At 39.4% G+C, this 13,557-nt stretch overlaps 1 protein-coding gene across 6 annotated transcripts in view; it reads left to right on the top strand.

Annotated features, from left to right (window-relative positions):
* Positions 1-13,557, top strand: part of LOC120718371 (diacylglycerol kinase beta) — a 159,347-nt gene that overhangs the window by 108,023 nt on the left and 37,767 nt on the right. For all 6 annotated transcript variants that reach the window (XM_040006895.1, XM_040006892.1, XM_040006893.1 and 3 more), the window contains one exon: positions 8,681-8,771. In XM_040006895.1, coding sequence (XP_039862829.1) covers positions 8,681-8,771 — 91 coding nt within the window. The remainder of the gene's footprint in view (positions 1-8,680; positions 8,772-13,557) is intronic.

Below are 13,557 nucleotides of genomic sequence, written 5' to 3'. Positions count from 1 at the left end.
ATATGTGTGCTCCCCTTTTGTGACTAAGGCAGACTTGTTCAGAGCTGATTTTGAACTGGTTCCATAAAAAGCAGTGGTAAATTTGCAGCAAATCTAGAGTTTTAGTCATTGTCTTTTGAATAAATTGTCATTTAGTTCTAGTCATAATCCAAATGTTTAAAATTTTGCTCGACAAAATATTGTAAGATTATAACCAGAGATGGGCAGTAACGCGTTACTTGTAACGCGTTACTGTAATCCGATTACTTTTTTCGAGTAACGAGTAAAGTAAGGGAGTTAAGGGAGTTAAAGTTAAAAGATTAAAACTGATAAAAACAAGTTTTAAAAAGAGACTTTTCCATTTGATTACATTTTGTATGATGGATTATGTAGAAAAAGTAGAATTGGGCTGAGAGATCTAGCGCTTTATCACCTATTCAGGTTGTAAATCATGTTTTTAAAAAGTAACTAAGTAACTAAGTAACTAAGTAATTAATTACTTTTGAAAATAAGTAATCAGTAAAGTAACGGGATTACTTTTTTGGGGAAGTAATCAGTAATTAGTTACTGATTACTTTTTTCAAGTAACTTGACCAACACTGATTATAACAGAGAAAAGCTAAAGCTGATTCAGTTGCCTGATCAGAAACGGTGTCAGTGGAAGGGTGGCTGAAACAGGGAGAAAAGGCTGAAGCATGCCAAATTATTATAGGCATGGCAGAAATTTCACATTTTCGGTTTAAACTGTTGTCAGTGTGCACAGATGAGGCCGGCAGAGAGGTACAACAGTGAATGTCTGCAGCCTGTAAAGCATGGTGAAGGCTCTGTCATCATGTCATGGTTTAGGGCTGCAGTCAGCTGTGTTGGAGATCCTGTCAAACTGATGGAATTATGAATGCAGACAAGTACAGACATCTTGAAATATATCTGAATGGAAAAGACTTTCAGCATGATTAGAAACTCTCAGTCGCAGTCATACCTGAATAGAAAAACACAAATGGAACACTATCAGTGATGGATTACTCTGCCCAGAGCCCAGACGTCAACGTTTTTGAAATAGCGCAGATTCATCTTGACAGTGAAGAAAAATAAGAACTTTAGAATATCCTTCAAGCAGCCTGGAGAACTATTTCTGTGTACTATTTAGCAGAGGTGTGGACTCGAGTCACATGACTTGGACTCGAGTCAGACTCGAGTCATTAATTTTATGACTTTAGACTTGACTTGAAAAAATGTTCTAAGACTTGTGACTTGACTTGGACTTTTACACCAATGACTTGGGACTTGAATTGGACTTGAACCGGTTTACTTGAAAAGACTTGATATTTTACCCCAAATATAAAATTTAACATGCATATTATATAGAGATTGAAAATGTGACGTCATTCACGGGTAGAACCGCAAAGGATTCTGGGAACTCGTGGCAAGCGGTACTAGCGCACGCAGGCTTTCAATTAAAATCAGTTATTCAGCGATAAAAAGAAACACAAAAATGTCAAGAAGCTGTTGTATTATTAACTGCAATAGCCGGTCGCATGACAGCCACAGGAAGCCGACGGGTAAAGAGATCGGTTGTTATCGGATTACATCGTTGAAGAGAAATTGTTCGAGCCATGTTTCCGAAGTAACAAAGAGGCGACTGGATTGCAGCCATTCAAAGACCAATTATAACGTCCCAGAACACTCCAGCTCACAGGTTAGTCTGCTCCAAGCATTTCCACAAAGGTCAGTCTGCTGTTGTAGTTAATGCGTCATTTTTCTTAACATAATTGGTGATATAGGTTACAAGCAAGACGATTTGTGAGACTGGTAAACTTATGATACGTACGATGGTCTTTACTTTCTACACGGTGCATTTCAAGGTCCTGTACCCATCCGTCGGTAAACTGTACCTGGGCTTGTTGCAGTGACCGGAAGTTACTAAACTTCATGAGTGTATGCACTCACTCCAAGAACCGTGTAATTATAAATATGCATATAAATATGCTACGATGAGATAGCTGACTTCATCTAACTAGCAAATGTTTTCCAGGCTACGTTGGTGATGCAGTTTTTTTTAAATGATATTTAAAAAAAAAAATCATTTATTTATGTATGATATTTTTGTCATGCGATTTTAAAGCCGGTCCTTCAAGCGCATCCAAGAATAACATGCAGCTTATCTCAGAACTGTCAGTGAAAATTATTCTTGGAGCTAGGTTTAATTGAGCTGCATTTTAAAGAGGTGCAATTTCACAATTTGTGTATATTTTCTAAGTTCACTATTTTGTCATGTGTTGAGAAAAACACAGATTTAAAAATTATATGGTCTAATATTTACATTTAGCATATAACTGCAACATGCTTTTTTCGTTTTTTTTTTTTAAAGACTCGAAAGGACTTGAAATTCAAAATTTCAGACTTGTGACTTTACTTGGACTTTTACACCAGTGACTTGAGACTCGACTCTGACTTGCCTGACATTACTTGAGACTTGACTTGAGACTTGAGGATAAAGACTTGAGACTTACTTGAGACTTGCAAAACAATGACTTGGTCCCACCTCTGCTATTTAGTGAATTACAAGAAAGCTTGCCAACAAGAGTTCAGGCTAAGTCAAAGAATAAATGTGGTCCTAATAGATATTGACTCGCAAGCCCGATAGAACTGCAGAAACTGTTTTTGCCTGGCTTGGCATTCATTTATGCAGGTGCACAGCTGGCATCAGTAAATTTTGGGAATGTTTTGCTCCAGTGACACCTCTAAAAAGGGGGAAAAATCACTGATTTGATGTGACATAGTTAATGTCATAAAGTTCAATTAACATTCCTTTAACAAAAAGTATTAGTATTAACAGTTATGTCATGGTTCAGGCTTTATTATGTGAGGCATTAGCCCTGGGGGGCTGAGGGCTTTTTGAAATGAAAGTCTGCATGAGACGGAGAATCTCATACAGAAATCCCCCCCCCCCCCACCTCTGATGATGAGAAGATCACAAAGGTTGTGCGCTTTACCAGTTTGAACATCTGGCCAGTGTAGATCCAGAAAGGAAATCTCAGGGATTAGTATAAATCATCTTTCTTTCAAAACCACTGTATAGTTGGTATTAGTTGACTGTCATTATGGCCTCTTTGAATAATACCAGCTCAGCAGTTAATGTTATGTTTTATTCTTATTGGGAAAAAAGCCTCAGAATTACCTCACAGTTTGAGATGAAACAATAGTATCTAAATTATATACATTATTATAACCATGTTAAGCATTATGACCACCAATAAATTATGAATATATTTAATGTGCAAACGTGCACATTAATATACAGAAACTGGACTAGGGAAAGCTTGCATATGTTTCTGATGTATTTTAGAAAGAGTCTCATTATTAGCTGCACTTCAGTCAAAAAAAGCATACTACTTCACCGATTCTCCTCATTTTCAGCTTCATGTATTTATTTTTGGACCGTACTGGAGTAGCTTTGCATGATTCACAGTTCAAAATATACGACGGGAAATAAGGAAAAGCAGAAAGGATCCCTTTCAGCTGCTGAGCAACACTTTGATTTATCCTTTCAATTCAGAATGATATTATCATCTCTAATAAGCTGCCATCTGTCCTGTTTCTTCCAAATTACCAACCTTTTATGCGCCACTTGTAAATTTTGAATTATTTTGAGTTATTATTACACTCTCCCCTCTTTTTTTCCCTGGTTCAGAGGGAAAATCCACTCTCTTCCTGTTGTGCAGACAAGGATATACATGTACGCAAGCAAAGGTTCACAACACACTGGGGAAGTTTTTCTCTTTTTAAAAACCACATCGATACAAATGTTCACTGATATGATCTTTTTCCACCTTCTCTTTTCACTATATTAAATTAACTTCAGTGATAGTAAGAGTCCTTTTAGTAATGGTGTGTTGTATAATACAACACAAGACATTCTTCTAAGTCTAAATAATACTGTTGCTATGTTATAGAATTAGAATAGAATAGAATTCAACTTTATTGTCATTGCACATGCACAGGTACAGGGCAACGAAATGCAGTTTGCATCCATCCAGAAGTGCTTTAGTGATATAGATATATTACAATATATATTAGCAATAATATAGATATGTAAGTATATTACAGAAATGGGTCTATTATGGTATGTTATAATGTACACGGTATGAGGTATGTTGTGAAGCTATGTACAGGCTATGAACAGGATATAAATATGAAAAACTATACAGAATATGAAATAAATAACTTTACAGAAATCTGAGATATACAGCTATACAGAAATGGGAACTATGCAAGTTGTAAACAGTTGTAGGGTTAAAAATTATCGAATGTACAGAATGATTATTTACACAGAGCTATACAGTAGTGCAGTTAAGATAAGTGAGATATAATTCCTACAGAGGCTATATAAAGTGCTAGTGGTTGTGAGTGGTGGTTCAGTCCATGTTATTATTGTGTGTTTGAGGGTACGGTTGTCCATTGTGGGTGTGTTATGGTGAGTAGTTTACATGCACTTGTTGTAATATCTGGATTTTAATGATTTTTTTTTAGGTTGAAATGACTGTACAGAATACGTTTTTATTGAGTGCACTAGTTTGAATTTATTTTTGACTTTCTCTAATCCACATAGGTTTAAAAGTATGTAGACTCAAACAGATAGATACACTCACTTAAATCATTTAATAAGTGGTGCTGAGGGTTCTCAGTGTCTTTTAATTTGATGAGGCCAAGACCTGTTAACCTCTTGTTAGTGATCATGATTGGCTACAACTGGTAGTTTCAGTTTCTGTTTGAGAGCACCACTTAGATTGAGCAACAGTCTGAACAACCGGAAAGTCCAAGTGAAAATCTAAGAAGGAGAACACAAGTTGGAGACATTTCTAAACAGTTGCAGATTCCAACAGTATAAGTTCATCATTAATTGTATGTAAGTACAAATTATTCGAATGTGTCATCACCTGACCACGGTCTGGAAGAGGATGCAAACTGTCACTCTCTGATGAAAAGAAATACGTTTCTAAGGTTATTAAAGATGTGTATTGTACTGTTGAAAAAGAACAGTTCAAAGAAATGATGAGAAACATGACAAGTTACTTTTTGCATAATACTCAGTATTTTGCACATTTCCATTGCACTGTCTTGAGTCTGTATCGTCCCGTTCTGTCTAGTGTTGCACTGTCTTGTCTTGTTTTGGGGTTTTTTGCATTTTTTGCACATTGCACTTTACGTAGTCCTGTGTTTGTCTGTTATATGTCATATGTAGCACCAGGGTCTCAGAGGAACGTTGTCTCGTTTCACACTGTACATGGTTGAAATGACAATAAAAGCCACTTGACTTGACATTCATGTCCATGATGAGTGTAAGTGTATATCTCACCAAAAATATACCTATTTTCTCACCTGATATGTTTGTATATGTAGCTATAATTAGCTCTCTTCATAAGCTGCTTTGTCGAGCTAAAAGAATGGGTCAATGAAGCTTTAGGTCACCGATCGCCTGATTGGATTATCAGAGATCAGATATCAGCAACTTCTTACCAGCTGTCTAAAAACACTGCAGCCAGCATTGTGTTAGCCTTCAGTTCTTTACTTTATCAAGCTCGAGTATTGTCTTTCCATTGTTTTGCATTTTCTCTGTTCAGACATGTACAATGATAATAAAGGGCTATTCTATTCTATTTTTCACACTGTTTAAGACCAACAGGGTGTAATTTCTGCTTGCAGAAAACCAATTTAGTATATAGATACTCCATTTTATATAGAAATTGGAGTATCTATATGTCTGTATACCACTGACTGCACTGTGCTTTGTCTGCACTGATTTTCAAAGTCAGGACACATTCTCTGCTAATTAGTTTTACTCCCTGACCTCGTATCCTTCTGATTTCACAACCGGTATGAGAGAGGAGGAGGGATTGAAAAGACGTGGTGGGGTCATAAAGTCATTTTTCATATTAGTGATTTAAAGAGATGCTTATCTGACAGGAAGGGCAAGAAACTCCAAGGCACAGTATACTGGTGAGGGTTTTGGAGCCCCCGAGCAGTACTGAAGTAGTGAAGCACCTGAACTGTGTTTTCATAACAGCACAGTTTCACCTTGTACCTTACTACACCACCAATCTCTGTTCGCCACACTCTCTTTGAATCTTTTGGTTTCTCTGAAGGAGATGTGTCATCTTAAAAACCAGACAGTACTTGTTAAAGTTGAATAGAATTAATAAGTACTTCTCTTTTTTGGAAGTACGCTGTGAAAGCCAACTGAGGGCTCAGCACACGCTGAACTGGAGACTAATAATGAGAGATTAAAGTGTTAGACTTTTTAGACTATTTACGATCCCCTTTGTTGTAGTTTTGCATTAGGTTTAGTGCAGAAACATGGGAATAATGGTGGAAAGGCTTAAGGAAGTAGTCTGCCTCCCTGTTGCACTCGCTGTCCATAAGGGGGGAGGGGGACATGAGTTAATTGCATTTTTTTACAGGCTGTCTCAAGTGGAAGCAGCTTAATGAGGTTAGGCAGCTCGCCTCGTTGAGAATCACAACTGTTCCTAATTGTGATCTCAAATATGCTCATAATCCCCTGATTTGACAGCAGCAGAGGTTTCTGGGGAGGAATTAAGGTGAAAGAGAAAGAGCGAGACACAGAAAGACAATTAGCAGCAAGAAAAACATGTGAACAAGTGTATCAGCTGAAGACAATCGTGCTACCTTTTAAAGAACATGAGGAGTAATTACAGATTTTAATGCTGTGTCTGAAGTCTGTTCAGTATTGTTCTGTCTCTTATTTTGCTCTGTTAAACTTTGAGACTTTTCTAAAGAGCTTCTGCTTGAAATGTCCTATTTTGTTGGGCTAGGATTGCACCTAACCTTGGTGCTGTCATACCTCCATTATACAACGCTGTTGCGTCAATAACTATGTTATTAGTATAAGCAATATTTCCACATACCAGTGTACCTACTGTGATTTCATTAAACATGCACCACTTTTAGTGATTGCATAAATATGCAGGGTCATCCTTTATCTTCCATCTATGTTAAAGCTAGAAGCTCTAGGAACCCCTTGTTTAGTACTTCACGCGTAGTGATCGTGACAAGTCATGACCAGTGATAGGCCCCAATCCTTAACAGTATCCCCACTTTTTTTTGGCGGGGGGGATTGTGTTTGTCAGAATTATTATTTTTTGTTGGTCACCTGAGTATGAAGAACAATTTAAAAAGAACAAAATGACGTATTCTAATGGCGTAGGTTTAGTGTCAACACAGATGACTGGTTGCTGATTTAGACTCCTGCCATGAATCTCAGCTGAGCTAAAATATAACTTGTGTGTGTGTTTGATGCTGTTGCCAGCATTTATGCTTGTGGTGGTATCCCAGTGTATATGTTTTATATACAGTACCAGCCATGACAGAAACAAATAAAATGCTGGGACTTTTCCCTTCTCGGGTCTCTACTCTTTGTTGCTGTCAATTTCTTTGTTTTTATTTCAGAGGCAACCATAGTTGTTCCATCTCTTTGCAGAGTCCCTCAGGTCAACTCCAATAGTTGTGACAATCTCCCTGCAGGAATTTGCTGACATCTGTGAATCCTTATATTATATATTCTTCTGTCACTAATCCATTGAAAAACTGCAGAGACAAAGTATCTACAAATGTACAGGAGTAATCAACAGTACTAAACAGGCCAATCGTAATAGTTGTGGGCTGTGTCGACACAATGTGTAGTTACATTTCTAAGGAAGTGCATGTTAGGTAACAGTATAGGGTTTCAGGGGGGTTTGGGTTTAGCACAGACCTATGTTGTAGATTTAACTCAGTAGTATAAATACACTGTTAGAACTCACAGGGTTGAAAGTTCTTCAGACTATTTAGTGCCATAATACTGTGGATTGTCTACAGCATGTATGAAGAAGATTCACACTGCCCAGTGATCACGAAGGCAACTAACTTCTTGCTACCTTTAATTTAACGGTATGTTATGCAAGGTGAACCAGACTCGCCTGTACAGCACACCTTGTAGATCCTATTAAACTCCCAGAGGAAATAATGAATGAAATTAGGATGTTTTTGACTGTGGACCAGTGAAGGGCACTTGAGGTCATCTTTCCAGACTGATCAAGCAGATATTTCACCTTGACTGAAAACCGTATCATTCAGCCACTATCCAGTCACAGAACAGCAATGAATGACACGAAGATATGAACATAAATAAATCCATCAGGTCACCTCTGACAAATCCGTCTGCAGGGCAGAAATGAACCTTTGCTCAGTCAGGCCCAGTCAGGTTTGCTTTGAATGTTGTGAATCACAGTAATGGTTGCCCTGATACTATAGCCACCACCAGCAATGTTTCACCCCATGTCCCCTCCAGAGGCAACGCTCACGTTGCAGCTCACAGGATGGTTTCGATGAGAACAGCAGAACGCCTGTTTGACAGATGGCGGGGTCAACTTTCTGTGCATTAAATGCTGCCAATGCTACTGTCCCCATTCTAGCTTCAGGGTGCATTGATGGAGTTTTGAACTCTAAGGTCACATGACCACAAGCTGTCCTGAACTGTCAGAAAATGTGAGATGACTCAAGGCAGCAGACAGCTTCAATATGTGTCCACTGCACCCGAACAAATCATGCTGTAGGCTCAAAACACAGTACTTATGAAGTGGGAGTATTATCTGATATGTTTGCCAAAAGAAAATGTCTGTCCTCTGTGTCCCCTCTGACTCCTCAGAATGAAGAACAAGCTGTGGTACTTTGAGTTTGGCACCACTGAGACCATTTCAGCCACCTGCAAGAAACTAAACGAATGCATAGAAGTGGAGGTGAGTCACAGTCTTATCAAAGCTGCTGTCTCTGATGCAGAATTGATGAGTAATGGCTGAAAGTGACTGGCTGGTTAGATGACAAAAACACTGGAATATTGTTTTTAAATACTGAAGACATGCTATATTTGATGCATCAAAAAAGATAAATATGAAACATCCTGTTACAATAGATACCAACAACTTTGGCTTTCTGTGGAACTCTTTATAGAGCTGATACTTAATGTTTTTCCAAAAAAGAAAAAAGTGTGTCAGAAGTTTACAACAAAGTAGTTTGCTCGTATTAATGAGGCAGGCTATTCATAGCACATCATCAGATTAATGCTCCATAAAGTCACTGATTGCCTCATTCTGTCATACAGCGCTGAATAATCTGTCACCTGGGTGCTTAAAGCACAGCAAGACTCTGAGAAAACACATGAGAAACATACCTTATCAGAAGGCACTGACGAGAAATGGAAACGAGCTCTGTAGCCCACAAGGTTCACATTCCACTGCCTCCCTCCACAACTCAAAAACACCTCATGTTTACATCATGTTATGAGATATTGAGATCAAAAGTCATTCCACTATCTACAGTATTGTGCTAAACATTTGAGCCACCCCTCATTTCTTTATATTTTGCTTCCTAGACTTTCTTGTAATTTTGGTGGTCTTGGTCTTGAGCAAATTTCAAATTTCTCTGGGGTTTCTAGAGGTCTTTCAGAAGTGTTTCTTTTGACATTGACTGTTTTGTCACTCATTTTCTTTTCTTGTACCTGATTTTTTTGTTTGTTTGATCATTTGTTAAGCCTTTTAACACTGACCTAAGAATCATTCAACAATAGAAAGACACATAACTCAAAGAATAACTTAGCACATTTGTTCCCAATTCTTTAGTTCAATCTTTGAAAAATATGAAAGGTAACAGTTTAATAGGCATAAAATAGTTTTAATTTTTATGCACCAAGAAGGTGAGTCCCAAATAGCTATTAGCTGAAAACTCTGCCTATCTCAACATAGTGTGTACTGTGTCCTTAAACAATTTGAGGAAACCGGACAAGTGGAGGCCGAAAGAAATGTCACGCTTAAAAAATTACAGCAGATGAACTGAAATATGAAAGTTATGTCCTTAAGCAACACCAAAAGAAAGACCCGACAGCCGACCCGAGAAATGCATCTAGGCCTTCAGGTGATCCATCTACTGTTCACTGAAGTTTCATCAGAAAAGTGTCTCAGTGGAAAGTTGGCTGATCACCAAGCCATTCTTAAGGAAGTGAAACAGGAACAAAAGTCTGAGGAGTGAAGATCATCAGTATATAAGGAGGAAGTCAGGGGAGAGTTGTAACAGTAGTTTTGTCCCAATTCATAGGCCGAATCCTTCGGAGGACCCGGCCTTCGCAGTCTTCATGGGTCAGGTCCTTTGAAGACCGAGAAGGCCGGAAGTGCAAAGCTGTGAAATGGGACAGTCTAGCCTTCAGATTTGCGTCACCACTGTCTCGGTGGAGTTTAATACACTCAGCCGTCTGCTCCTTGCTATCTAAAATATAACAGGACACTGGAGTAAATTCTCGACCATCTCACACTTCTGTTTAATCAGTTTTCAGTTTGATATTCATTCAGCTGTGTGAAAACTATAACTTTAATCTCAGTCAAACCGATTTACTTAGGAATAAATAAAACATTGAAAAAAGCCAAACAGTAACATTTTTAAGTTAGCTAAGTGACGTATATATCATGTTTAACCTGAGTAGTGAAAGACAGCACGGGGTCTGAAAACGATGTGCCGAGAGTTCACTATTCTCGCTGGCTCTAATGAGCCTTGACCACCCGGTTAGCTATCGAGCTATCGGTAACAGACATCAAAGCACTTTTGCAAATATGTGATGTCTTAATAAAACGAGTAGATATTTGAAGTTTACACAGCACCATTCTCGCCTGAAAATATGTGAAAAGTTTATTTTGTGACCCAAAAAGAGTAATAAGAGTAATACTAAAACCAACTAGCTGCCGCCATTGTTGGAAACTGGAATTGGCTGGGCCGCGCTATGAATTCTGGGATAGGTTGGTCCACGAAGGATATACCCGACCCATCCTTCAAATTCTGGGAAATGAAGGACACATTTGTCGGCTGCATTTGAAGCAGCCTTCGAATTGGGACATCCTTCATCGCCTGGCTGTGACGTGATCAGCCTTCAAATGCAGCCTCCGAAGGATGCGGCCTATGAATTGGGACATAGCTAGCGAGTGTCTACAGCTATCTGTAAAACACTGTCACAGTCCTGGGTCAGTAACCAAATGTTTTGATTTGTTTTATTATTATTATTAATCTGTGATTTCATCATGGTTTCTGTTTTGTATTTCTAACGCTCTAGTCCTTCTTTGCTCTCTTAATTCCAGTTCTTAGGTTTCGTTCTGGTGCCCCCATGTTTAGTGTAGGTTTAGTTATGTCTTCGTGTTTGCCTTCTTGTTCCCCAGTCAGTCGTGTCTCATGTCGCTCATGTCCCTGTACTCAGCGTTCCCTCTGTTCAGTGTCTAGTCTGGGTCTCTGGTCTGTTGTGTACTTCCTGTTTTATTTTGACAGTCCTGCTCTGTGTTCAGCCTCTGTTCCCCGTCTTGTCTGTGTAATTAGTACCAGCTGTGTTTCCCTTCTGTCTCCTGTTTCCTGATTACCCCGTCATGTATTTTAGTCCTCTGTCATCCCCTGCTCGTCGTCGCATCTTTGTCTTGTGTTTCTCTCGTCATGTTTTGAGCCTGTGTTTCCTAGTGTCCAGTTTAGTTTAGGTTTAGGAACAAAATGTCATTGATGCCATTGTAGCATCCACTGCTATGAGCTGCCCTTTGGTGTTTCAGCTGATTGTGCACCTCTCAGTTTTTCAGCGGCTGGGTTAAAAATAGTTGTCCAGGTTTTTCCACTGTTTCAGTGATATATTGCTGCAGAACCTAAGAAATTGAAAGCTTATAAAAAGGAGATGCTGCAAAAACTTGAAAAGATTTAGTAGTGGTATAAATGGTGACGGGGCTGTGGCGATATCACAGTTGGATCGCAACACAACCAATGTGATGACAATGAATTTGCCTTTGACATTTAAATTGGTAGATGTGGTGGGCAAATTCAGGAACATTTAGCAATAATTAAAGGAATTCATTCCAGTAGAACAACAAATGAGAGTAGTTGAGACTGCTGGTACCCTGATGAGATTATTACACAATAACAAATGATACAGGTCACCCTGACCTCAAGGCAATACATTTCTAGTGAAAACGTAATCAGTTAAATGAATCTCAAATCTTGTAACTTGTAACAGTAACTGCAGTACTACATGTTCTTTTAAAAGTCAAATATATCTCCTCTCTGAGTGTTTGTTAGAATTTCCTATAGCTGTGGTCCTAGCTGGATATCAAGCTGTTATTTAATCAAACATTCAAGCCAACTGAGAAACAAATAAACCTGAGCTGTTAGATGTCGTGACTTTTTTCATGTAAGCTTAATATGACTTTTTATATACCCCCTGCTCCTGTTTAAAAGCAGAATTATTCAGCACAGTTGCACATCGAGGACTTCAAAACATAATCATCAAGTCTGTGGGTAGTTTGATGAAAAAACCCAAACAATAGATTTGTTTAACACATTCAAAGCTTGTTCTTGTACCGTAGCCTCTCAGAAATGATCACATAATATATTCTTCTCCTTAGCCTTCAGCAGCCAGCGCTCAAAGTGCTTCCTGAGATTGTCTGTGCAAGTTACAAAGCAGGCCTTTCATGTAAACACACAGTAGAAGCTTCTCACATGTGAGCATTCCCTCAGGGTAGAGTAAACAGCAGACACATGTAGAGGCAGGGAGAGTCAAAGGCAAGAATGGACAGATAAAGCCACATTTCACAGGTGTGCATGTGGAACCAGGACACCCTAGGCCACAAGTCGATGATCAGTTTAGTGATCATGTATTCACCTCTGCAGCTACATCTTCTAGACACACATGTGAATAGAGGTGCTGAGCTTTCAACTGATGACCAACTGGTGGTAAGTTGGATGAGGTGGCAGGGGAGGATGCTGGATTAACCTGGGGCACGTAAATGTATAGTGAAAGTGCGCTGGGGACAACTGGCAGAGCCACCCGTCCACCAAGTGAAAAATGGCTCAGACAGTGGCTGAAGCAAAAACACAGGTGTGGGAGGAATTCGGGGAGGCCATGGAAAAAGACTTTCGGACTCCCTTGAAGAGATTCTGGAAAACTGTTAGAACTCAGGAGGGGAAAGCGGTGCTCTACCTGAACTGTGTATAGTGTGGGTGGAGCGCTGCTCACTTTGACTGAAGATGTCAGGCGATGGAAGGAAAACTTCGAGGACTTAATCCCAGTAATACATCTTCCATAGAGGATGCAGAGTCTGGGGATGAGGGGGACAACTCGCCGATCACCATGGGCGAGGTCACTGAAGTAGTTAAAACTTGGTGGTAGGGCCCCTGGGGTAGATGAAGTTCACCCTGAGTTCCTGAAGGCTCTGGATGTTGCAGGGTTTCTTGGTTGACAAGTCTCTATAATTTTGATTGGAGATCACGGATGGTACCTCTGGATTGGCAGACTGAGGTGGTGGTTCCCATCTTTTAGAAGGGGTACCGGAGGATGTGCTCAAACTATAGGGGCATCACGCTCCTCAGCCTCCCCGGGAATGTCTATGTCAGGATGCTGTTCGTTAATCAAACCTCAGATACAGGAGGAACAATGCGGTTATCGTCCCGGTCGTAGAACCCTGGACCAGCTCTTCATCCTCTCAAAGATACTAAAGGGTGCATGGGAGTTTACCC

Source organism: Simochromis diagramma, unplaced genomic scaffold, assembly GCF_900408965.1.
Source record: "Simochromis diagramma unplaced genomic scaffold, fSimDia1.1 OVJJ01000514.1, whole genome shotgun sequence".
In the NCBI taxonomy this organism is placed as follows: Eukaryota; Metazoa; Chordata; class Actinopteri; order Cichliformes; family Cichlidae; genus Simochromis; species Simochromis diagramma.
This window is presented reverse-complemented; position numbering and strand designations above follow the sequence as displayed.